Here is a 24,637-nt window from a genome sequence, read left to right on the forward strand (position 1 = left end):
TTGTTGTTGTTTTTTCAATAATAATAATAATTTATACAATATAATTGATACCAAATGTACCAAATGCAATATAATTGATACCAATCATATACTGTATATAAAGAAATTAACTAATTAATCAAAATGTCTTTTTAATAATAATGATAATAATTATAACAACAGCCCAGTTTAAATCATATTTATAATGTATATCAGAAATGAACTATCACAATCCCTTTTTTATAATAATAATTTAAAAATGTATAATTTAGCTTACTAATTTATACAACTTCAAATGTTTAAAAATATATTAATTTGGTCGCACCAATAGCCTTGTGGGCAGCATGCCGACCTATCGTGCCATTTTGCTACAGACGGCCCGAGTTGGAATCGCGGTTCGAGGACCATTCCCGATCAATAATTCCAAAAATAAATCTTTAAAAAATCTGTATATGCTGAAATGAATATTTACAAAGATTATTAAATGATGTAAAAGTATTGTCCATTAAGTAATGCCTAATGGATAGAGAGTTGGACTTGTAACCTGAAGGTTGTGGGTTCGAGTCTCAGGTCCGGCAGGGATTGTAGGTGGGGGGAGTGAATAACCAACACTCTCTCCACCCTCAATACCACGACTGAGGTGAGACCCTTGAGCAAGGCACCGAACCCCCAACTGCGGACACTTGGATGGGTTAAATGCAGAGCACAAATTCCGAGTATGGGTCACCATACTTGGCCACACACCACTTCCCTTTCCCCTTTCCCCTAATGTTTATAAATTACACCTTAATGTAACATGTTAACAGAAATTCTATTATTATTTACCCTCATTTTGTTCCAGTAGACCATGACAATAACAATCTGTTACCATTCAAAAGATGATGCAATAAAAGTGCTTCAGGGTTTAAAATTGCAATAAAATTGTTTCAGGGTCTGGGTGAACTATCCCTTTAAGTGTCCTTGGTGAATCATTTGTTGATTTATGTCTGCTGAAAAAAAATTAACCTTGAATTTTCTGTCCATTCCAGGCATCTATATTGCTGTAAAGACATTGTCCTCCGTAGGAGCACGTCTGGCAGTCTGGGTTTCAGTATTGTGGGTGGACAAGAAGAACTCAACTGTAACCAGTCCTTCTTTATCCGCTCTATCGTAGAGGGCACACCGGCCTACAATGACGGCAGGATACGGTACGGACACCTGGAATATGTAGAATCTACTATTGTCGGAAACCATGCTTTATGTAGAACACCTATAAATAAACTGCCTAGCACAATTTATTAAAAACAACCTTTTTTATCTTTACCCTCATTCTTCTCACGACTCCAACATGCTAAAACTTCATCCCTTTTCTTTTTTTCCCATTAGCTGTGGAGACATCCTGCTGGAGGTGAACGGGACGAGCACTTGGGGAATGACACACACGGCTCTAGTTCGCCTGCTCAAGGAGCTGAGGGGTCGGATCACTCTCACCATCGTTTCTTGGCCCGGAAGCCTGCTATAGGACTGCTCTGCATGTGGGAGGGGCTTATCACATTGACCCTGCTCTAGGGGGTGGAGCTTACACTACAGACCTTATAATGACAACTAAAATGGTGGATTTTAGAATCTGATACTTCCTTGAAAGGCAGGGCTTATGATACGGACTGCCCTCTGGGAGCAGGAAGTGACACATGGACCTTATTCAGGTATTAGGAGCTCAGACTCTAAACTTGAAGGCGGGGCTAACGCCATGACTTCGCCCACCAAGAAGCACGTTTATCACACTCCGAAACCAGGAGGAGCTTTCACAATTGCCCTTTTGTCAAGGCATAAAGATGATATGTGTGCATGAGAGGAACATTGTGTCGTTAGAGATGGAAGGTGGAGCTTTTAATCTGTATTAAAGGACTTGGGAGTGTCTAAAAACACAATTTCAGGATGCAACGAGGAGCACATCAGTCAATAAATGACTCGGAAATAGATGTATAAACATGGGCACTGTGCTATATGTAGTCAGATTGTGTGACTAATGTTGTTCGTAGAGGACATTGAGATGCTGCACATAAGAGGGGTTTCCTTCGAACGAGAGGTGAAAGGCATACTGGGATGTGTAGGGTTTGGGTGGGGGACACAAGTTGCTAATTCCATTAGTTTTACATGTTAGAAAATGCATCGAAGTGGAATCACATTCTTTACTATAAACGTCGATGTCTGAAAAAAGAACAAAACAGATTCAAGCACTTGTACTATGACTAATATTAATTTTGGTTTATTTCTCTCTGTTCCTATGGCTTTCGGATATCGGCTTTGTTTTGTTCGTTCTGACAGTGGTTCGTTCTCTCCATCCGCTGGCATGGAGACACATTTGCCAAGTAGTTCTATCTATGTTGGTACGTTTCAGATGCTGTCGCATATGAAAATAAACTATAGTGAGTAATAAAAAAAGAATAGCAACTGAAAAAAGAAAAGCAATGTTAATAATCTATTTTAAAAATGGATGATAACTTATAATGTTTATAATGATAACGTGAGATTTTGGCGGCCTTGCTGACTTTTTTTTGTTTACTTTGGAGGTGAAAGAATAGGAGAGAGTGGTGTGTGAAAAGCACACTGTGTGAGTGTGTGTGTGTGTGTAGGTATTGTGGGGTAAGGTGCGTGCTCTGGCATCTCATGCTTTGGCTTGTGCAGTATATTGTATCTGTTGGTACCTTTGGTTCAATGATCAATAAAGTCATTCTACAAGGAGACTTGTGTTACTGTCTCGTGTTCTTGTGCGCTGTGTGTATATAAATATATAGATTTACACACACAAACACATTACCGTTCAGTTTTGGGTCGGTAGGATTTTTGTTTTGAAAGAGGTTCACAGAGGCTGTTGTTTGTAAAAATATTTTAAAAGATTATTATTTTTATTGTATTTTTGATTTGTTCAAAATAAAATTTTCTATTTGAATAGATTTGTAAATGTAATTTATTCTTGTGATCGCAAAGCTGAATTTTCAACAACCAATACTCCAGTCTTCAGTATCACATGATCCTTCAAAATTCATTCTAATATGCTGATTATGTGCTCAAGCTTTCTGATTATTATGTTGAAAACATTAGTGCTGCATAATATTGTTGAGAAATATTTTTTTTTTTTCAGGATACATTGATGAATAGAACGTTAAAAACAACAGCATTTATTTGAAATCTAAATCTTTTTTAAGATTATAAATGTCTTTACTGTCAGTTTGGATGACTAATGCATCTTTGCTGAATAAAATGTATTAATTTCTTCTTTCTCCACACTAAATCATGGTTCACACACATTTACATTTCTTGATCATGTTTATAATGATTTTGCTTCAACAAAAATAACATTTGGCACAACAAAAATACCATTTTGTATTATCAAAACAATTAAAGTCATTTTAAATAATGAATAAATAAATTTCTAAATTAAAAAGTGTACTCTTTTGACCACCTTTTACTTTTTTTAAATCATATTTTCAAAAAATTAAATGTTAAATTGCTAAAACAGTAACATAAATTGGTTTATCAAGTTTTTGGCATACGATTAATCAAAATCTATTCACAGTTGTTTACTCGTGCTCTGACTGGTGACGAGACTAATGATCTTTCACTAAAGACCTCCTACTGGTCAACAAACGGGCTCACCAGCTGGCCAGGGAGTTATTCTGTGGCCTCTGATTGGTTCTCCTGGTCCACACTGCACTCCTCGCTGGGCTCAAGGCTTCCTCGGTTGTGTCTAGAGCGTTTGTGCCTGTGTCTCCTGTGGCTATCTGCGTCATCACTATCATCATGACATCTCCTACTGCTGCCACTAATGAGAGAGACAGAGAAAAGAAGGTCACATGATCTATATATAATGGTTATATAAGATGGTTTGCCCCCAATGAATCACCTTTGTAGACCTTTTGTGTGCGTTACTATGATGTTTAAATAGAGTCAAATGTCGCGCACATAAAAACAAGATGCGTTCACATGATATGAGCGCACAGAACAGTATCCACGCACGGAAAACCATCTTCGTGAGGGAGCATTTGTGTGTCCGCGTGCAAAAATGCGTTCTCGCGAGAACAGCGCAGAGTAGCGCTCGCTCGACCCCCTCTATGCTCTCTCAACTGCTCAACCCCTGCTTGCTCATCAAGTCGACTTTTGAGACTTTGGAGGCGGGGATCAAATGTCAGATGTCTCCGCTCCTGTGATTGGTCATTTTCAACACACAGCCTACTGCTTGTTAAGTCATGACCTTAGAAATATATTTATATTTTTTTGATTCAATAATTAATCATGTATAAACAACAATGCAACACCAATACATATCTGCATTAGAATATAAAAAACAGGTATGAAACATGAAACATAAGGAATAGTCTAGTCATTTCAATAATTGAGAATCAATTTAGAATACTATAAATTTTTGACCATTATTCATATCACACATTTAAGCCGATCTTTTAAAAACATCACGGCGTACACTATCCATCCTCACGGCGTCAGACATCAATAAATGATTGCTAAATGATTTTCATAAAAGACATGCTGTCTGGCTATCTGAGAATTCCTTATGGATAAGTTTTGGGATCATTTTTTTTCCGGTAGTATTACAGCACATAATGACTGAGGAACCTTTTTGGGGTTTCCTTTTCCAGGTACATGTAGGGTACGTTTACATGACACTGCTTTCAATTAAAAACTTTAGCTTTTGGCCAATCATTTAAACCAGTGGTACCTAAACCGGTCCTGAAAGCCCCCCTGCCCTGCTCATTAGTAGAGACTGCAAGAACTAAATTGGGTATGTCTGATTAAAGAAACCGGATATGTACCATTATAATGGATGCATTGTCTCTTAAAGTGACCGCGTCTAATTTACTAGCTGTTGTCAGTGTCCTTAATGTTAATCCAAGAAAACGAAAGAAAGAAAATCACTCACTGCTCTTGACTGGATTACTTTGTAGTAATCAACAATAATTAATCCGCAGTCAAACTAAAAATTATTCAGACACCAGATATATATTTTTATATATCTGGTTCATTTACGTAAGTGAGTATAGCAAAATTAAGTAAACTGTGACATATTATACCCAAAAATTCTTCATACAGTGGACTACCAGTAAAATTTATAAAAAAAATTGGGACCACAAATTATTCAGACATTTTGACCTGACCATGTTTTGCTTGTTTTTTCTTTAATTGCTAATGCAACCTTTTTACACCACAGACTGAACAAAATGAAGCATTGCTTGGTAGTTGGTCAACAAAGTATTGATAGTTGTGTAAATATTGTCATATTAACAGTCGTCTGAATTTGTACGTAAGTGTATTGGGTATTATATATGAGAAAATTACTTTTTCCCCCTAATTAAGGGGCAATATTTATTAATTGATATTAAAATTTCACAGTACCTGTAATACAATACAATACAATACAATGCAATAAAGCACAATAAAATACAATCCTTTTTACACTACTTGTTCTATGTAGAGTATAATATAATAAAATATAATTTAAAAATAAATGTATCTAAACAATTATGGATGCTATTTATATACAGTATCTCGCAGAAGTGAGCACACCTCTCACATTTTTGTAAATATTTTATTATATCTTTTCATGTGACAACACTGAAGAAATTACACTTTGCTATAATGTAAAGTAGTGAGTGTACAGCTTGTATAACAGTGTAAATTTGCTGTCCCCTCAAAATAACTCAACACACAGCCATTAATGTCTAAACCGCTGGCCACAAAAGTGAGTACACCACTAAGTGAAAATGTTCAAATTGGGCCCAAAGTGTCAATATTTTGTGGCCACCATTATTTTCCAGCACTGCCTTAACCCTTCTTGGGCATGGAGTTCACCAGAGCTTCACAGGTTGCCAGTGGAGCCCTCTTCCACTCCTCTTTGATGACATCACGGAGCTGGTGGATAGTAGAGACCTTGCGCTCCTCCATCTACCGTTTGAGGATGCCCCACAGATGCTCAATAGGGTTTAGGTCTGGAGACATGCTTGGCCAGTCCATCTCTTTACCCTCAACTTCTTTAGCAAGGCAGTGGTCGTCTTGGAGGTGTGTTTGGGGTCATTATCATGTTGGAATACTGCCCTGCGGCCCAGACTCTGCTTCAGTATGTCACAGTACATGTTGGCATTCATGGTTCCCTCAATGAACTGTAGCTCCCCAGTGCCGGCAGCACTCATGCAGCTCCAGACCATGACACTCCCACCACCATGCTTGACTGTAGGCAAGACACACTTGCCTTTGTACTCCTCACCTGATTGCCTTGACACATCTGAACCAAATAAGTTTATCTTGGACTCATCAGACCACAGGACATGGCTCCAGTAATTCATGTCCTTAGTCTGCTTGTCTTCAGCAAACTGTTTGCGGGCTTTCTTGTGCATCATCTTTAGAAGAGGCTTCCTTCTGGGACGACAGCCATGCAGACCAATTTGATGCAGTGTGCGGCGTATGGTCTGAGCACTGACAGGCTGACCCCCCACCAGGGACGGATTATGAAACAGAGGTGCCCTGGGCACGGACTGATTATAGGCCCCCCTCAGTTGAAATTGCGGCCATTTTTCTTAAATTCAACTAGCAATGGATTTTATCTACACTAAGTGAAAATAGCAGTATTTTTAGCGATATGTTATTTACACTAAGTGCAAATAGCTATAGATTATATTTACACTATGTTAAAATAGCAGGATTTTCTGCTATTTATACTACTTGTTGCAAAATAGTGGCAATTATCTGCACCTCAGTATTGCATTACATTATAAAACAGTATGCAATAATAACCTATTGAGTGTAAATTATAATTTTGATTCAGATTATTAAATGGATGCCACCTTATTGGGACAATAAAGCCCTCCCTACTCCTACCCTAACCCTACCCAATACTTTATTTTCAACTTTTTGGTTATTTCTTTAATTTTTATTAAAAATAAATGCCTTTACGATGTGATATGAGATTTGAAAAAGGGAGAAAAAAAGTTCGGCAAAAGGCGGGTTCGAACTCTAGTCGATCGTGTCAAAAATACCACAGTACGCGCTTTACCATCTGTGCCACGGGTGATGTTGATCATTGCCGGTTTTTATAATGTTGACAGTCCCAATCACACGTTGGTGGGCTGAATTAGTGTAAATAGCCTCTGCCAAAAGGTGGGCTATTTGCACTAAGTGTAAATAGCCACTCCGTTTACATTATCAAAGAACAGTATCATTGACTTTAAAGTTGACAGTATCAGAATTAAAGCACTCTCAAAAACTCCCATTAATCACTGAAGTCGCTTACATTGTGAAATGAATATCTTGCTTACATCGTACGGGAGTAGCGGTATTTCGGCTCGGCCCCCCTCTGGTCCAGTGCCCTGGGCACGTGCCCAGTATTCCCGTGCGTTAATCCGTCCCTGCCCCCCACCCCTTCAACCTCTGCAGCAATGCTGGCAGCACTCATACGTCTATTTCCCAAACACGACCTCTGGATATGACGCTGAGCACTTGCACTTAACTTCTTTGGTCGACCATGGCGAGGCCTGTTCTGAGTGGAACCTGTCCTGTTAAACCGCTGTATGGTCTTCTTGGCCACCGTGCTGCAGCTCAGTTTCAGGGTCTTGGCAGTCTTCTTATAGCTTACGCCATCTTTATGTAGAGCAACAATTCTTTTTTTCAGATCCTCAGAGAGTTTTTTTGCCATGAGGTGCCGTGTTGAACTTCTAGTGACCAGTATGAGAGAGTGAGCGATAACACCAAATTTAACACACCTGCTCCCCATTCACACCTGAGACCTTGTAACACTAACGAGTCACATGACACCAGGGAAAGAAAATGGCTAATTGGGACCAATTTGGACATTTTCACTTAGGGGTGTACTCACTTTTGTGGCCAGCGGTTTAGACATTAATGGCTGTGTGTATTTTGAGGGGACAGCTAATTTACACTGTAATACAAGCTGTACACTCATTGTAGCAAAGTGTCATTTCTTCAGTGTTGTCACATGAAAAGATATAATACAATATTTACAAAAATGTGAGGGGTGTACTCGCTTCTGTGAGATACTGTAATCAAAATCAACAACAAATTTAGATAAGCTCTAAATGCCAGTATACAGAAATGAACAGTTAGAGTAAATTTTTAATGTGAGCTTCAGTGATATTTGACTCTGAAACAGTAAATAAAGTTGACAGCTTACGGGTCACTATGGTGTCAGTAGTGGAATTAAACCCATAATTAAATAGGATTAGAATAGAATATTATGAAATATATATCAAATGTAAGATAACAGATACAAAACAGGCGTTCACTTCAAGGACTTTTTCTGCCTAGCATCTAGGGCATTTTAGTCACCTTTGGTATTTTTCATTTACTGTCCGGCACCCTGATGAATTTTCCTGGCATTACCTGCGTGAGGATCTGTGTTGTTCATTCCTGTCTCTGTGTCGCCTTTCTCGATGTCTGTCTCTCATTCCTTCTCTTCCCGAGCTTTCCCGGTACCTCTCGCTTCCATAATGACTGTGATCCCTGTGTCGAGACACACGCTCCTCCTCACTGCACACACATGTACAAGCACACTTATTAATAATGAGGGAAAAATGAGCGCTTCAGTCTATTCTAAAACAGAGTGAGATGACTCTTTAGCTACACAGGTTGCTGCCTTTTAAGGATTGACTTTATTTTGCATGTTGCTAAGCTAATGTCATTGTGATGGTACACTGGCTTCTAATAAGGCTTCCCACACTCCCAATGGGACAAACAACCATGAAACAAAGTTGTGAAACTATAAGACTAAAGGTTCAGTCACACACAAAAAGATAACTGTAACAATAAGTATATTAGCATGCCAAGCACTCGAATGTTGAGTGGATTCCGATTTTTAAAATGTTACACTTGTCAGGTATCATCATTTTATCATTAAGTACTTTATATTCCAATCTAAATAGTTACAGCTTAAATCTAGTTTTCCCAACACTGTTAACATACACAAATTATATAAGAATATATATTCTTGTGCATGTTAACAGGGTCATTGTCAGACAAATGCACTGCATCTCTCTGAAATGGCTCAACCTGCAGCCGTTGATGTACAGTACTCTAATGAATGCCTCCAAGTACACATTTACCACATTCTCTCTCTTTCTCTGTGCACATTCACACAGAAAAAGAAAGACAGAGAAAAGAGACAAACTCAATAACTTGATCACTCTGTCTGTAATTAGCAGTCAGTTGAAACTTCCGGGCCTCAGGTGTTGGGCTATAGATTAGTCTTGGAAACACTAATTAGATGACAGGGGACAAAAGGGTTTGTGGTGGCAGTGATCACTTGTGGTAGGAGTGTGCATGATCACTCCACAAAGCCAATTATTTTTGTTTCACTTAAAGGCACCATTCACCCAAAAATGAACATTCCGCTGCATCTTTTGGGTGAACTGTCCCTTTAAGTAACCTTTATGTTTCCTCTTTGTGCATTTCTCACAGTTAGTCAACTGATATCTGTTATTGTTAGCAGCCGCTGCTGCAAGCCCAACATGAATCTGTGTTTATAAGTCACATGCTGTTGCACATTTTTCATGCTATTTATTAATAAGGATTAGAACCATACACATGTTCCTCTGGGACTTATAAATGTATTAAGGCACAATGAGTAAGACATGTTGTGAGTGTCTCTGTCTGTCTCTGTGTGTGTGTGTGTGTGTGTGTGTGTGTGTGTGTGTGTGCGTGTGTGTGTGTGTGTGTGAGAGAGAGAGAGAGAGAGAGAGAGAGAGAGAGAGAGTGAGTATGTGTAGGTGTCGTGCCAGCTGGACTGAAGACAGGCCAGTCCTCTCTCTAAGCCACAGGAATGAGATCATATCTAGGGGGAAAGTGTTCACCAAATGTCCAACCAGTTGCTAAGAGCATTACCAATCAGATTCAAAGAGAGAGAGACTGAGCGAGGGAAAGTGCTAAGTGAGAAAAGAAGGAAAAGTTAGTGTGGCAGATTGTCAGTGCAGGTGTTGTTGATATCTCTGTGTTTATCTTGCTCTTGAGTTCAGCCCTGTTTACACCTAGAATTAACTCTTTCCCCGCCATTGATGAGATATCTCATCAATTAAGAGACAACGCTTCCCCGCCAAAGACGAGTTTTTACGGCAATCCGTGTTCTAGGTATATTACGGTAAGGAAAGCCTTAGCGCATGTCCTGAATGAGTTACGAGATTTCTGGGTCTTACAGGTCCGAATACAAGACGATCGGCATAAATGGAAGGATCAGAGAAAATGTAGATCATATATATATATATATATAGATCATGTTTTGACCATTTTGAATCTGATCGGGACGAGGTAGTCAGTGAGAGAGATGCCTTTACAGACACAGAAACATCTCTAGTTGTGTCGTGGATGGACTGATAACCCATCAATCTGAATATACGTGTGTGTACGCGTGATCTATATCTCTCTCTCTCTCTCTCTATATATATATATATATATATATATATATATATATATATATATATATATATATATATATATATATATATATATATATATATATATATATATATATATATATATATATATACACATACATTCACCTAAAGGATTATTAGGAACACCATACTAATACTGTGTTTGACCCCCTTTCGCCTTCAGAACTGCCTTAATTCTACGTGGCATTGATTCAACAAGGTGCTGAAAGCATTCTTTAGAAATGTTGGCCCATATTGATAGGATAGCATCTTGCAGTTGATGGAGATTTGTGGGATGCACATCCAGGGCACGAAGCTCCCGTTCCACCACATCCCAAAGATGCTCTATTGGGTTGAGATCTGGTGACTGTGGGGGCCATTTTAGTACAGTGAACTCATTGTCATGTTCAAGAAACCAATTTGAAATGATTCGAGCTTTGTGACATGGTGCATTATCCTGCTGGAAGTAGCCATCAGAGGATGGGTACATGGTGGTCATAAAGGGATGGACATGGTCAGAAACAATGCTCAGGTAGGCCGTGGCATTTAAACGATGCCCAATTGGCACTAAGGGGCCTAAAGTGTGCCAAGAAAACATCCCCCACACCATTACACCACCACCACCAGCCTGCACAGTGGTAACAAGGCATGATGGATCCATGTTCTCATTCTGTTTACGCCAAATTCTGACTCTACCATCTGAATGTCTCAACAGAAATCGAGACTCATCAGACCAGGCAACATTTTTCCAGTCTTCAACCGTCCAATTTTGGTGAGCTCGTGCAAATTGTAGCCTCTTTTTCCTATTTGTAGTGGAGATGAGTGGTACCCGGTGGGGTCTTCTGCTGTTGTAGCCCATTCGCCTCAAGGTTGTGCATGTTGTGGCTTCACAAATGCTTTGCTGCATACCTCGGTTGTAACGAGTGGTTATTTCAGTCAAAGTTGCTCTTCTATCAGCTTGAATCAGTCGGCCCATTCTCCTCTGACCTCTAGCATCAACAAGGCATTTTCGCCCACAGGACTGCCGCATACTGGATGTTTTTCCCTTTTCACACCATTCTTTGTAAACCCTAGAAATGGTTGTGCGTGAAAATCCCAGTAACTGAGCAGATTGTGAAATACTCAGACCGGCCCGTCTGGCACCAACAACCATGCCACGCTCAAAATTGCTTAAATCACCTTTCTTTCCCATTCTGATATTCAGTTTGGAGTTCAGGAGATTGTCTTGACCAGGACCACACCCCTAAATGCATTGAAGCAACTGCCATGTGATTGGTTGATTAGATAATTGCATTAATGAGAAATTGAACAGATGTTCCTAATAATCCTTTAGGTGAGTGTGTATATATATATATATATATATATATATATATGTGTGTGTGTGTGTGTGTGTGTGTATGTAGCTTATATGTATGTGTTTGTGTGTATAAGCGTGTGTGTGTGTCTGTCTGTTCTGTTTATTGAATGCAATTTCAGTTAATTCCTTTAATTATTTACAGGTGAAAGAATTAGACATTTGAATGTATTTTGCTTGAAAATGCACTACTTTGATAAAAACACATTTTTCTCTGTTTTTTGTCCAAATTGTTGCATTTCTGATGAAACCTATGTGCATTCAAGTGGTGATAAAACATGAACACATGAAGATAGAATAAAATAGTTTTTTTTTATTAAAAGCAGCTCGGTTCTTTATTTTGATATATAATATGTTCATATATTCATAGCAGAAAATATTCTGAGGGCCGTCAAATTTAGGTACAAATAATCAAAAATGCTGGCAGTGGTTGGCAACTTGAAAAAAAAAAAAAAAAAAAAAAAACGCTGGTGGGGAAAGAGTTAACATTCACCTTTGTTGATCCTATCATGAGTGATCAGGCAAAACAAATTAATCATGAAAAAAAGGTACCAGTGTAATATTATAAGTATTTAAAAAATCAATCAAACAATTAATCAAAAAATATTTTAAAAACTCGTTTTAATTTGCCACAAATGTGGTGTTTTGAGCTTATTTAGTTAAATACTTTTGTCAAATACATGTATTCAACTTAAAACTGAACTCTACACTATGGCCTGGTTTCACAGACAGGGCTTAGGTTAAACCAGGATTAGGCAATAGTTCAATTAGGACATAAGTACTTTTTATTAACATGCCTTTGAAAAAAACAATGCTGATGTGTATCTTGAGACAAAACAAAGGCACTGACATATTTTAAGATCAGTTAGTGCAAGTTTATTTAAGTTGAAACAGCTCAGACTTACATATTAGTCTGGGATTAGGCCTAAGCCTTGTCTGTAAAACCGGGGGTATATCACCTATATTCATTCATTTACTTTACATTACATACACAGATATCCTGTGAAGTCTGCATTTAAAAATGTTCATTGGTAGCATTTTTCTTTTAAACTGGCTAAATTTTAAAATCAATGCAATGTGGCGTTTTGGAGTATTTTTAAACATAAATTAAACATCACTTGTTGGGAGTATATAGTAAATATAAATGGTCCTTATACAAAGCCCTGAGAGACACTCCTGAAAGAATGATTGGACCACTAAACATTTTAGACCCATTAGCACTCATATTTATAGCTCATGATCAAATCATTTGAAATGGAACTTACCAGCTATAAACAGGATCTTAGTGTGTGTGATGGATGTAAGGTTCTCTCAGCATGTGCTAAAATGAGAGAGGTTGTGTATGGTGAACAGAGTTGCTGTCATTCACTCAGCATGTGGGAGACAATGATGGATTGTGCAGTTTCTGTGTGGATATTACATAAATGATAAAGATTACAGATTTGTCAGTTTATATCAGACAGAGGATCTTAGAGCTGAACGAACATGTTGGTCAATAGGATCTCTGCTCTCCCTGAGCAAAGGCACAGGCATAAAGCCGCTAACATACCCTCAAAGCCTTGGCATGTGCGGCAACGTCAGTCCTAGTTTATGTGGTAACATGCCAGAAGTGTGTGTGTGTCTTCACACATGCCCAGCAGTGAGTCAGAGGACCCATGTTGAGATTTGGCAGTCATTTTATTTAGCACGTTGTCACAATTTTTGATTAAAACGCAACCCTTAAGGCACAAGAGAGGATATACCCATTCAGACATTGAGATATGGTAACGCATGTTCATGTGAAGTGAGAGTAAGAGAGAGATGATCTAAAAGAGCGAGAGCATGTTGACTTCATAAGTCTAACAGACCGGTGTGCTTCCCAGCTGTTCTACTGCCCTGTTTTAATCTCAGCTTTCTCCTCATGTGACCTCATACTGCCACCACAGCAACGAATAATGAGAACGAAATATGAATCATCCAAAAGTGAAAATTCTTACCAAACTGTATGATTTACTTTCTTCTGTAGCACACTAAAGCAGTAATTCTGAGGAATGTGTTAGTTACTTTGCTGCATTAAGTTACAGTGAAAAGGGAACTGAAGTTGCCAAGCTTTTAAAAGGATGCAATGCACCATAAAATAAACCATATGACTCTATTTTATGGATGTCACGAGAACCGATACTACGGTACCAAGTCGGTATAAACATTTCAAAATCCTGCCTGTACTTGTTTTTCTTCAGTAGCGTGAGTACCGAAAGTACTGAAGGTAGCAACCTGCGAGGCTGCAATTCTTCTTGAACTGACGGGGGCAGACAGAGCATATGCCTGAAAGTGTTTCAGTCGGTCCTCAAAGGGTAAAGAAGAAAAAGCTACACGTGGAAGATGGTGACAATGTATTATGAATATGATGGTGTGAGAATTAAATGAGCACGCAGCTCTGAAAGCACAAGTGCTGCGCATGATCACACACATACATAACTGTCTGACAGCTTACAACTTGTTCATTCGTTGTGTATCCGTCCGCGGAATATCCTTATTAACATTATTGGCTAATATTACTGGTTTAAATAATTGTTTATGTAAATGTTTTTAAAAAATATTTTCGGCCTGCCAGTGTGTCAGTGAATTTAAACTAATGCTTGCATTCAGAGAATAGGTGTGTGAGTGTGCATGTGTGTGTTTGTGACAAATGAGGACATAAATTTGTGTAATGACACAGTTATGACATAGGTATTACAAGGTGAAGGTGACTTATGAGGACATTGCCCCATGTCCCCACTTTTCAAAACGCTTATAAATCATACAGAGTGAGATTTTTTTTTGAGAAAGTAGAAATGCACAGTTTCCTGTGAGGGTTAAGTTTAGTTGTAGGGCAACAGCACATACAGTTTGTACAGTATAAAAACCATTACACCATTAAAAACCATTACGTTTTTTGTTTTCACAAAAACAAACGTGTGTGTGCGAGTGCGTGCGTGCGTGTTATTTGAAGGCAAAGTGCCACTAATGTTGTGTTTTTGTAATGTTAAATAAAAGAGTTAATGTTTCACTATTTTTTTTTTTCCGTGGTATCGACTTGGTATCGAGTATCGCATACTTTTAATGGTATCGTACCGACTACTAGAATTTTGGTATCGTGACATCCCTACTCTATTTCACTTCTTCTGGTGCAACATGATAGCTTTGTAAGAGTTCATTTGTTTTGTTAAGTTTGGTCTTTTAAATTAATACAGTATGTTGATTCAGTTCACAAAAAAATTAATCACTCGATCTGATCATCACTATCAGGGAGTAATTTCTGTCTGTTGCTCACACAAAGCTGTCATATGGCTTCAGAAGACTTGCAATTTTGTAATTATTTTATAATTCTTTTGTTTTGTTTTTGAAGCTTAAAAAGCTCTACACCCCGCTGTGGACTAATTGCATGGAAAAAGAAAAACCAGTAGGCTACAAATTTGTAGTTTGTATTTCACGGAGGAATGGAAGTAATGCTGGTTTAGAATGACTCCAGAAACATAGTTGCACAGATCTTAAAAGCAGCTCCAATTAAAGGCCCATTTAACCTTGCTATATTGAGACTGTTGGCTGTCTTGACTGATTGGCTGTCTTACCTTCTGTGATCTTGTGAGGATGGACTGTGTTCTCGGTCTGTTTCTCTATACCGCTCTTTTTTGTGTCCTCTATCTCTGGTTTTCTCTCTCACCCTTTCTTTGTTATGGCGGGTGTAGTTTTCCCATGCTTTGCCACTGTCTATCACACCTGACCATGAAGCCATGCCCACGGCAGGTGAATACACACCTGGAAAAAAGAGACATAAGATTATTTAAGAAATACATATGTATTGATTTCTGTTAATAAAAATACACATCTATTGAAATCTATTGTCAGAACAAATAAATATATAAAACATTTTATGATAATATATAACTGATAATGTATTGCATTTAATTATTATATTATATTGATATTAATAAATGTTAAATGTGTGAAATATATAATTCATTATTACACACACACACACACAATAAAGAATTACAATAGTGACATTAAATATCAAAGCTATCACACAAAAAAACTGAGATCAATCTGGCTAGCCCCTAACCTAAGATCTGACATTTTACAATAACACAACTATAATAAAAACAATTCTGTCCTAAAGGCATACCCGTTTTATGCAGCACGTTTTTGCTGCATATTTAAACTGCACATTTGTGACAGATGGCAGGATAACAGCTTGCTATTACTATAACAGCTATTGCTTGCTTTCTGCCTCTCTTTTACACACAAAAATGCATACAACAATCACTGAAAGCTCAGAGTGACAATAACTGATTTAGCCTCTTAAGTACACCCAAATCATTCCAACATGTAGAGGTTAACAAGGCCACAGCAGAATTTCTGATATGCTCATTTTTCTGTGTGTGTGTATGTGCTTGTTAACCTCTGCCTACAATAATGATGTGTGCTGGACTGCAGTGGAAATGCTAGCAGTGCATTTCTATGCTCAGTGGCTGTAAACGTATCCCTCTACAGGTCAACAGGACATGTGTGTTTGTGTATGTGTAGTGATGATGAGAGAGTGTTGAGTAAGCTAACACTTCGTATGCAGTTCAACTTTCTGTAGTCGCCACCAACCGCATGCCTCCCCATGCATCCTCCCATGTACAAAGCTCTGTGATGTGTGTGGCAGTCTGGCTATGTTTGTGTGAGCAGAAACTTTTTTTTTTTCTCACTCTTTTGAGTGGCGGCCCAGGGTGTTTGATGCTCCAATCAAGACGCTCCAAATGCGGGTTCCAAATGAAATATTTTCCCACTATTCGCTACAAGATGTTAGGAAAATCCACAAGGAAATGTTCCTCAAACACAGACTTAAACACATACACAAAACATTTAGAGGTTTTCTTTCCCACACACACACAATTCAGGAGCTAATGAAAACTCAAAATGTTCCATTAGCAAGTATATTTTATTTCCCTTAAGTCAAAATTGTATTGCTTAACCTGTGAACTGCTAAAAATGATGATTATTAAGTTAGAACTGGCAAAGAACCAAAGGCTTTTTAGAACAATCATTCAACAAAATATATTCATTATTAAGTTTTACCAAAGATTGCTGGTGAAGTGCATATCTTTTATAAACTTTCAATATTCATACCTGCAGGGAAGGGGTAAGATGTAGCTGGACGTCGATCGTAGCCTCCCGCCAGACGTCCACTGTTGTGATTAGAAAGACAAAGTTAGTGTCGATAGTGCGGTTCAATCATCCACTATTTTGAAAAGTTCTATTTTAAATATTTAAAATAGTTTGATTTGTTTTTCTTAAAATCATATGGCTTCACATACACATTAATCTATCAATTTTTCTCTTTCAGGAAAAAGTGGTACTGTAATGTATGCAATATGATTTACTTAGCCCAAACTGACCTTATGAACAACACTGAATGTTAAAATTATATATTAAATTAAAATGGTAGAGTAATTTGCTCTTACAGCACACAAAGCAGTAACACTCATTATTTTTAACTAACAACAAAGAGAGAGGAATAAATAGAGCATACCAACAAAATAGGCAAAAAGAGAAAAAAAGGGTAGACAGAACTTTTCACAATGATCAAAAGACTTTCCTCTGTTTCTGAGCTCAATTTCCTCATTGTTTGATGTTACTGGCATTAACTCAAAGTGCAGCATGCGTCCGGTAATGTGCCAGCAGTGTGTGAGTGTGTGAGCAGATACAGCTCAGGCAAACACGCAATTGGTGATCCATAAACCCTGGCTGCCCGCCCCGCTTCCGGGGCGTTCTGCAGGAGTATAGGTTAAGTGTGTGTGTCAGAGAAATCGCATCTAACAGGACTCCTAGTGGCCAGGTGTTGGTTAAAAGAGCACAGTTTCTAATAATATCTCTGGAAAAGATGCTGCTGTTCTGGTTTCTCTTTGTCTTTCTTCCTTCCTCTATCCCACTTCCTCTCTTTTCTTGCTTATGAACCCTTTTAAATTCAGCCAGCTACAATGCATGTTCAGTATGTCTTTTTCTGATTCTTGTTCTATGTCTATATACAGCAGAACTGACAAAAGAAGATGAGAAGGAATTTATGATAATCGATGTTAGATGAACTGGCAGTTACAGTCTCATCTCACCCCTGAGGTAAGCCTTAATTAGCGCCTGGCTCATTAAGACAGCTAAATCACTGCAGAATTTGACCCTAATGGGCTCACACTAATGGCTGTGCAAAGATGAAGACCAACCAGTAGGCTGCTCTGCATTGTTCTGGTAAGTAAACTTATCAATAAAACAATCTATTCAAGACATCTATTCAAACCCAGCATTGAAAGCAATTTGCCTTTAATATAAAAATATTATATTTTCCCTAAAAGTTGTGGAAAATGGGCTTCCTAAACATGGACTGTGAATTCTTTATGTTGACTGGAGAGCCAAAGCATGATACATTTAAAGCAGAAGGAAAGGTGTTGTGCTTTTGAAATTATGCCCCAGAGAGCCTTGTGGGCTATTTCAGGGGTGTCCCTCAGGGATTTGTATAAGGAACCTTTATATTTACTATATAGTATGTGCTGTTAAAGTGTGAAAAATGAGCATGCATGTGACAGAGAAGCCAAAAAAAGAGAGAGAAAAAGTAGTGAGTTTTTTTGGTGTGATGGTATGAGAGGAAGTGATTCATAAATTATACAGTCCTTGGTTGGCAGGGTTTGGACGAATGGAAACTCCAAGGATGTTTGGACTTGGCAGAGAGACTGAGACGTGAGAAGAACCATTCTTTAAACAACAGAAAAAAGAAGGAAAAAAGCTAACTTAAGTAGTGGAAATGGAAAAAAAAACATTTGAGGGAGCTGGGTCAGAAGATGGTGAAAAAAAAAGTATAAAAATAGCAAAGAGAAGCAGAGATAAAGATGAAAATATAACAAAATAATGCCAACAGAGACAGAGATAGCTCTTTAAATACTTAGCTTCAATATTATGTACAACATAATATATAATGCAATATATTATTCCAAAATGGTGTATTTAAATATAAATACATATAAAATTAGGAATGAATATATATATATATATATATATATATATATATATATATATATATATATATATATATATATATATATATATATATATATATATATATATATATATATATATAGTAATGTGTGCCTTTGTGTATATATACACACACATTTAAAATAAATAAATATTTATTTTAAATAAATAATAAATTATAAATATATAAAATTAATAACTTTGAAATGATCTCTCGGAGAGCATTTCAGGGGTGTCCCTCATGGCTTTGTATAAGGACCCTTTTTATTTACTATATATTATTTACTATATACTGCACACACACACATGCACACACAATAAAACAATTGGCATTGAACCACACGAATGTTCTGCAGATGATGATGCCTGTCAAACTGTGAAGGGGAGTGAATCTAGAAATAAAGTAAGGGGGAGATAGACAGGCCAAAACTTGGCTGTTTGTCTTGGGGAGAAAGGGAAGAAGAGTATAAGGCATAGATGGATGGGGAGTTCTGGATGCCTGTAAACAAGAGGTTGGAGGCACAAACATGTCCACCCTGTCTGTGTCTCTCTCTGCCTTATTTGGCATTTGACTGGGTCGGGGACTGCTTTTTAACCATATTTTAGTCCTAAGAAGATAAGTTATAGTGTCAGAGAGACGAGAAGCAAATAAGTACATGTACAAATACACACACACACACACTTAACCACCTTAAACACACGTTTGATAGCTTCCAAGCAAAGGGATGAGCTGAAAGAGCTGGATCAAACTGAATAAGTAATTCTGTGTGTATAGAAGAAAGACAGTCACAGTGGATTAACTGAAGCAGATGGGAGTTTAGTGCTTTTGTCTTGATTTCTCTTCTTCTAAGTCTGGGGTGAAACTTTGATGAGCTGCCCTACATACTGCAGGCAGGAATAGAGACAGAAGTAACGACTCTGACAGAGCGATACAGCTTTTGTAGCTGCAGCCTAGTTTTACTGTCCCATAAACTCCATGAAGACTGACAATCACAGCTTTAGGAAGAGTCAATCATCTCTGTCATGAGGGACACTGAATTTTTGAGTCCCATAACTTTTAAACTTACATAACTTTCTTCTTTCAATCTCATGGGCATCTTTTTTTTCTCCTTTTTGTAGTGACAGTCTGCTATAAGAAAATATTGTGCCCACTGGTTGTATCATATATTTTGCATGTGGTGTTTTAGCAAAATTCATTAATTATGCTAATTAGGTAATGTAACAAATACATGTCCCATTTAAACTTTATGCTATTTAAACTAAAATGACTTTTTTTGGCCTATTGCTTGATTTCTGAAGATGGCAATAGAGGTTATAAAAATGACTATATGTTTCCATTCACGTTGCGAAATATTCACTGCTGTTAAGAGAAATTAAGACAGAAATACTTTTATTCAGTATGGACGCATTAAACAGATTAAAAGTGATAGTCATGACATTTACAATGTTAGAGAGTATTTCAAATAAATTCTGCTTTTTTAACTTTCTATTGAAAGAATAATGGAAAAAGCATCATGGTTTCCACAAAAATATTAAGCAGTGTAACTGGTAATAATAGTTTTACTGTTAATAACAATCAGTGCAACAGTGATAATAATAATAAATGTTTCTTGAACACCAAATCAGCATAGTATAATGATTTCTGAAGGATCGTGTGACACTGAAGACTCAAATAAAGGCTGCTAAAAATTCAACTGTGCCATCACAGAAATAAGTTACATTTGAAAATATATAGTCATGGCCAAAAATATATCGGCACCCTTTCAATACTGTCAGAAAATGCAATCCTTCTCTCGGAAAATTGTTGCAGTTGCATATGTTTTGGTACTCATGTTTATTTTATTTTTTTTGCACAAAAAACAGAAGAAAAGTCAAATCTGATACAATTCCACACAGAACCCCAAAAATGCACTGGACAAAATTATTGGCACCCTTAACTTAATGTTTGGTAGCACCCCCTTTGGAAAACATAACTGAAATCAATCGCTTCCTGTAACCACGGATGAGTTTCTTACACCTCTCCACTAGAATTTTGGACCACTCTTCTTTTGCAAACTGCTCCAGGTCATTCAGATTTGAAGGATGCCTTCTCCCAACTGCTGTTTTGAGATATCTCCACAGGTATTCTATAGGATTCAGATCTGGACTCATTGCTGGCCATTTCAGAACTCTCCAGCACTTTGTTTATAACCATTTCTGAGTGCTTTTTGACGTGTGTTTCGGGTCATTGTCCTGCTGGAAGACCCATGACCTCTGGTGGAGAGGCAGTTTTCTGACACTGGCCACTAAGTTGCGCCCCAAAATTCTTTGGTAATCATCGGATTTCATGAGCGTTCACACAGTCAAGGCATCCAGTGCCAGAACCAGCAAAGCAACCTCAAAACATCTTTGAACCTCCACCATGTTTGACTGTATGGACTGTGTTCTTTTCTTTGAAGGCCTCATTTCTTTTTCTGTAAATAGTGCCATGATGTCCTTTACTAAAAAGCTCTACTTTTGTCTCAACTGTCCACAGCATGTTCTCCCAGAAGAATTGTGGTTTTGTCACATAAGTTTTGGCAAACTCCAGTCTTGCTTTTTTATGCCTTTGTGTCAGCAGTGGTGTCCTTCTGGGTCTCCCACCATAGCGTCCCTTTTCATTCAGATGGCGACGGATAATGCGAGCTGACACTGTTGTATCCTGTGTCTGCAGATCAGCTTGAATTTGTTTGGAAGTTAATCAGGGTTCTTTATCCACCATTCGAACGATCCTTTGTTGTAATTTTTCATTAATTTTGCTCGTCCGTCCATGTCCAGGGAGGTTAGCTACAGTGCCATGGGCTGTAAACCTCTTGATGATATTGCACACAGTGGACACAGGAACATTAAGATCTCTGGAGAAGGACTTGTAGCCTTGAGATTGTCCATGTTTCAAAATTTTCTCTCAAATCCACAGACAACTCTTTACACTTCTTTCTTTTCTCCATGCTCAGTGTGACACAACACAAAGGTTGAGTCAACTTTTCTCCATTTTAACTGGTTGCAAGTGTGATTGCTATATTGCCCACACCTGTTACTTGCCACAAGTGTGTCTAAATACAAATTACAAGAGCATCACATGCTTGAAAAGCAATTATTTCTTACAATTTTGACAAGGTGCCAATAATGTTGTCCAGTCCATTTTTGAGTTCTGTGTGAAATTTTATCAAGTTTGACTTTTGTTCTCTGTTTTTTGTGTTGTTGCAGTGCAAACAAAAACAAGCACGTGAATACCAAAACATTTGCAATTGGAAAATTTTCTGAGAGAAGTGTTGCATTTTCTGACAGAATTGCAAGGGTGCCGATATTTTTGGCCATGACTATATATATATATATATATATATTTAAATTGTAATAACAGTAATTGTGATTTCACAGTATTAAGGTCTCTGCACACTGAGTCCGAAATTTTCGCATGCGTTTTTTCGCATTCGCAATCTTAAAAATTCGTCACGCACAGAGACCTTGCACACTGAGTCCGATGCGTTTTAATTATTCCGTAGCGAAAAAATTCTCAAAACTATGCAAAATGTCTTTAAGTAGTGAGGATGATTTTGTTGTCCTCTCTCTTTTTAAAAAAAGAAAAAGGAAATATTGGGTCCATCCAATCCTTAGATTGCGCAGAGGAAGGTTCCACCTCCTTATCAAAGAGCTGCGGGATTATCTCGAGAGATTCAAAGTTTATTTCAGGATGTCAATGCCTCAGTTTGATACTTTGCTAGCGATACTGAATCCACATAATAAAAAGACCACCAATTTCCGTGAACCAATTTATCCTGAACCGAGACTGTCTGAGGTATGGACACACACACACACACACACCGAACTGCGGCATCAGAAAGGTGTGCGCGCCAGGCATAAAAAACAGGCTACAGCAGTTCTTTATATTCTGTATTCCGCAATTTGTTTGTCATAAAGTGCGCTGTGCTGCAAGACGAAGTGTATTAATTTGTCTGACTCTATTTTGGATTTTGGCTTTCGCTTGTACGGTGGCTCTGAATTGTCAAAACACCTTCTCAAAGCATCTCAAAATGCTTTATACGGATGCGAATAACGCAAAAAAAATCGAACCCGATCCAAATTTTTTTTTGACGGACGAAAATTTCGGAGGCAGTGTGCAAACGTGATTGACAAAAGGTGAGGTCGTATTTATTTTTCAACGTGCAAAAATTTAAAAAAAAAAATTCGGACTCAGTGTGCAATGGCCTTTACTGTTAAAATATTTACCTCAAATTATAAATACATAAATGTATATTTTGCATTTTATAAATTCTTATGCTATCTCTCAAAATTTCCATTAAGTGTATTGATGGACACTCAATTGTTGGCTTTATTTGAATATCAACTGATATTCAGGTGTTCCGAGACACAGGTATTCTGCAACAACGTAACGTTATTAAGGCCTCGTTTACACTACTGCGTTTTCGTTTTAAAATGCATAATTTTGCTACGGTTAAGGCTATCGTTTACACTTTCGAGGTCGAAAACGGAGACTTTTGAAAAAGCTGCAGACCCTGTTTTAGTTTGAAAACTCCAGGGTAGCGTTTTAGTGTAAACGGACCAAAACGGAGACTTTTGAAAAAGCTGCAGACCCTGTTTTAGTTTGAAAACTCCGGGGTAGCGTTTAAGTGTAAACGGACCAAAACGGAGACTTTTGAAAAAGATAGGGTGGCTGCCCACATTCTCTCTGTGTATCCTTGACAACCGTGTAAACAATAACATCATGCTCATTGTTGTGCCCATAGATATGTATGGGTAGATTCCCCATCCGACCTCTTCAAGCACGTAGACGCGTCCACCATCTAAATAATAGGGAGTCTACCTATACATATCTATGGTTGTACCTGCATGAATGGTCACGTGACATGCATTTTCTGTTCTGTAGTGTAGACGGAGATCGTTTCTGAAACGCAGCAGAAACGCCAGTGTAGACGAGGATTGCTTTCATTCTAAAACGCCATTTTAAAATGAAAACGCACTAGTGTAAACTAGTTTCTTTCATAAGCTCTACCTCTTTCTCGCTCCCTTTCTGACTCTGTCTTTCTTTTTCTCCTTCTTTTGCCTGTATAGTGACTTGCTATGTTCTTGCTTTCTCTGTCTGCTACATCTCCTCTGTCTCTCTCTCCAGTTTCTATATGACACCAGCCTGGACACATATACACACGATCCACATATCATACACAAACCCTGCTATAATTCTTAACAATCAATCAGTAAGAAAAAAAAAAAAAAAACATGAACAAACACTTACCTATCTAATGGTGGTATCATAGGAGGAGGGGCACCAGGGGGTAATGGGAAACCTGAAACGGCAGGCATAAACAGATGTCGTGAATAATTATATGGTGAAATCAAAACCATAAGCATGAAAAAGGAGAACTATTAAAATCATAAGTGTATATGTATTCCAAATGTTTTCAACTGTCTTCATCTGATTTCAGTTATTATAGAAAATGCATGTTTGTGTCTGAGTGCGTATGTCCAGATGTAGTGACTTCAAATGACTCAACACTCTTTATGACACATCCAGGCAGAATTCAACAAATGCAGTGGCCTGCAACTTTTACTGCCCCGCTGACCATGAGGCCCTCCCTTAAACGCGTGCGTGAAACAAATGGGCCTTCGCAGCATCCCAAAAAACACATTCTCCATCACGTGGCTGAGGCACACTTATCTGCTTTGATCACACTCAGCCACAGACTCACAAACATTCATGCACATCTGGGCACCATCCCCCTTTGTTTTTCCATGGACCCCTGATGGGAGCCAGCTCTAAAAGACAGTTTTCAACAACAACAAAAATTACTAAAAAAAGGCTAAAGAAAAACAG

The 24,637-nt window shown here is 37.9% G+C and overlaps 2 protein-coding genes across 7 annotated transcripts in view; one reads left to right on the forward strand and one right to left on the reverse strand.

The window, feature by feature from the left end:
* The window catches only part of LOC306880166 (E3 ubiquitin-protein ligase LNX-like), a 42,301-nt gene extending 39,595 nt beyond the window's left edge, over nt 1–2,706 (forward strand). For both annotated transcript variants that reach the window (XM_079433497.1, XM_079433498.1), the window contains exons 10-11: nt 1,008–1,166; nt 1,345–2,706. In XM_079433497.1, coding sequence (XP_079289623.1) covers nt 1,008–1,166; nt 1,345–1,480 — 295 coding nt within the window. In that variant the 3' untranslated portion in view covers nt 1,481–2,706. The remainder of the gene's footprint in view (nt 1–1,007; nt 1,167–1,344) is intronic.
* Nucleotides 2,707–3,126: 420 nt separating this feature from the next.
* Nucleotides 3,127–24,637, reverse strand: part of LOC306880058 (pre-mRNA 3'-end-processing factor FIP1-like) — a 37,501-nt gene continuing 15,990 nt past the window's right edge. For 2 of the 5 annotated variants that reach the window (XM_079433338.1, XM_079433339.1), the window contains 5 exons: nt 24,059–24,110; nt 16,897–16,955; nt 15,354–15,540; nt 8,368–8,514; nt 3,274–3,784 (listed from right to left, as the gene is read on the reverse strand). In XM_079433338.1, coding sequence (XP_079289464.1) covers nt 3,634–3,784; nt 8,368–8,514; nt 15,354–15,540; nt 16,897–16,955; nt 24,059–24,110 — 596 coding nt within the window. In that variant the 3' untranslated portion in view covers nt 3,274–3,633. Of the gene's footprint in view, nt 3,785–8,367; nt 8,515–13,028; nt 13,085–15,353; nt 15,541–16,896; nt 16,956–23,818; nt 23,954–24,058; nt 24,111–24,637 lie in introns of all 5 variants that reach the window. The other 3 variants (XR_013785047.1, XM_079433337.1, XM_079433336.1) reach the window with 3 other exon arrangements.

The sequence above is a fragment of the Barbus barbus genome (genome assembly GCF_936440315.1).
Source record: "Barbus barbus genome assembly, chromosome: 14".
NCBI lineage: Eukaryota > Metazoa > Chordata > Actinopteri > Cypriniformes > Cyprinidae > Barbus > Barbus barbus.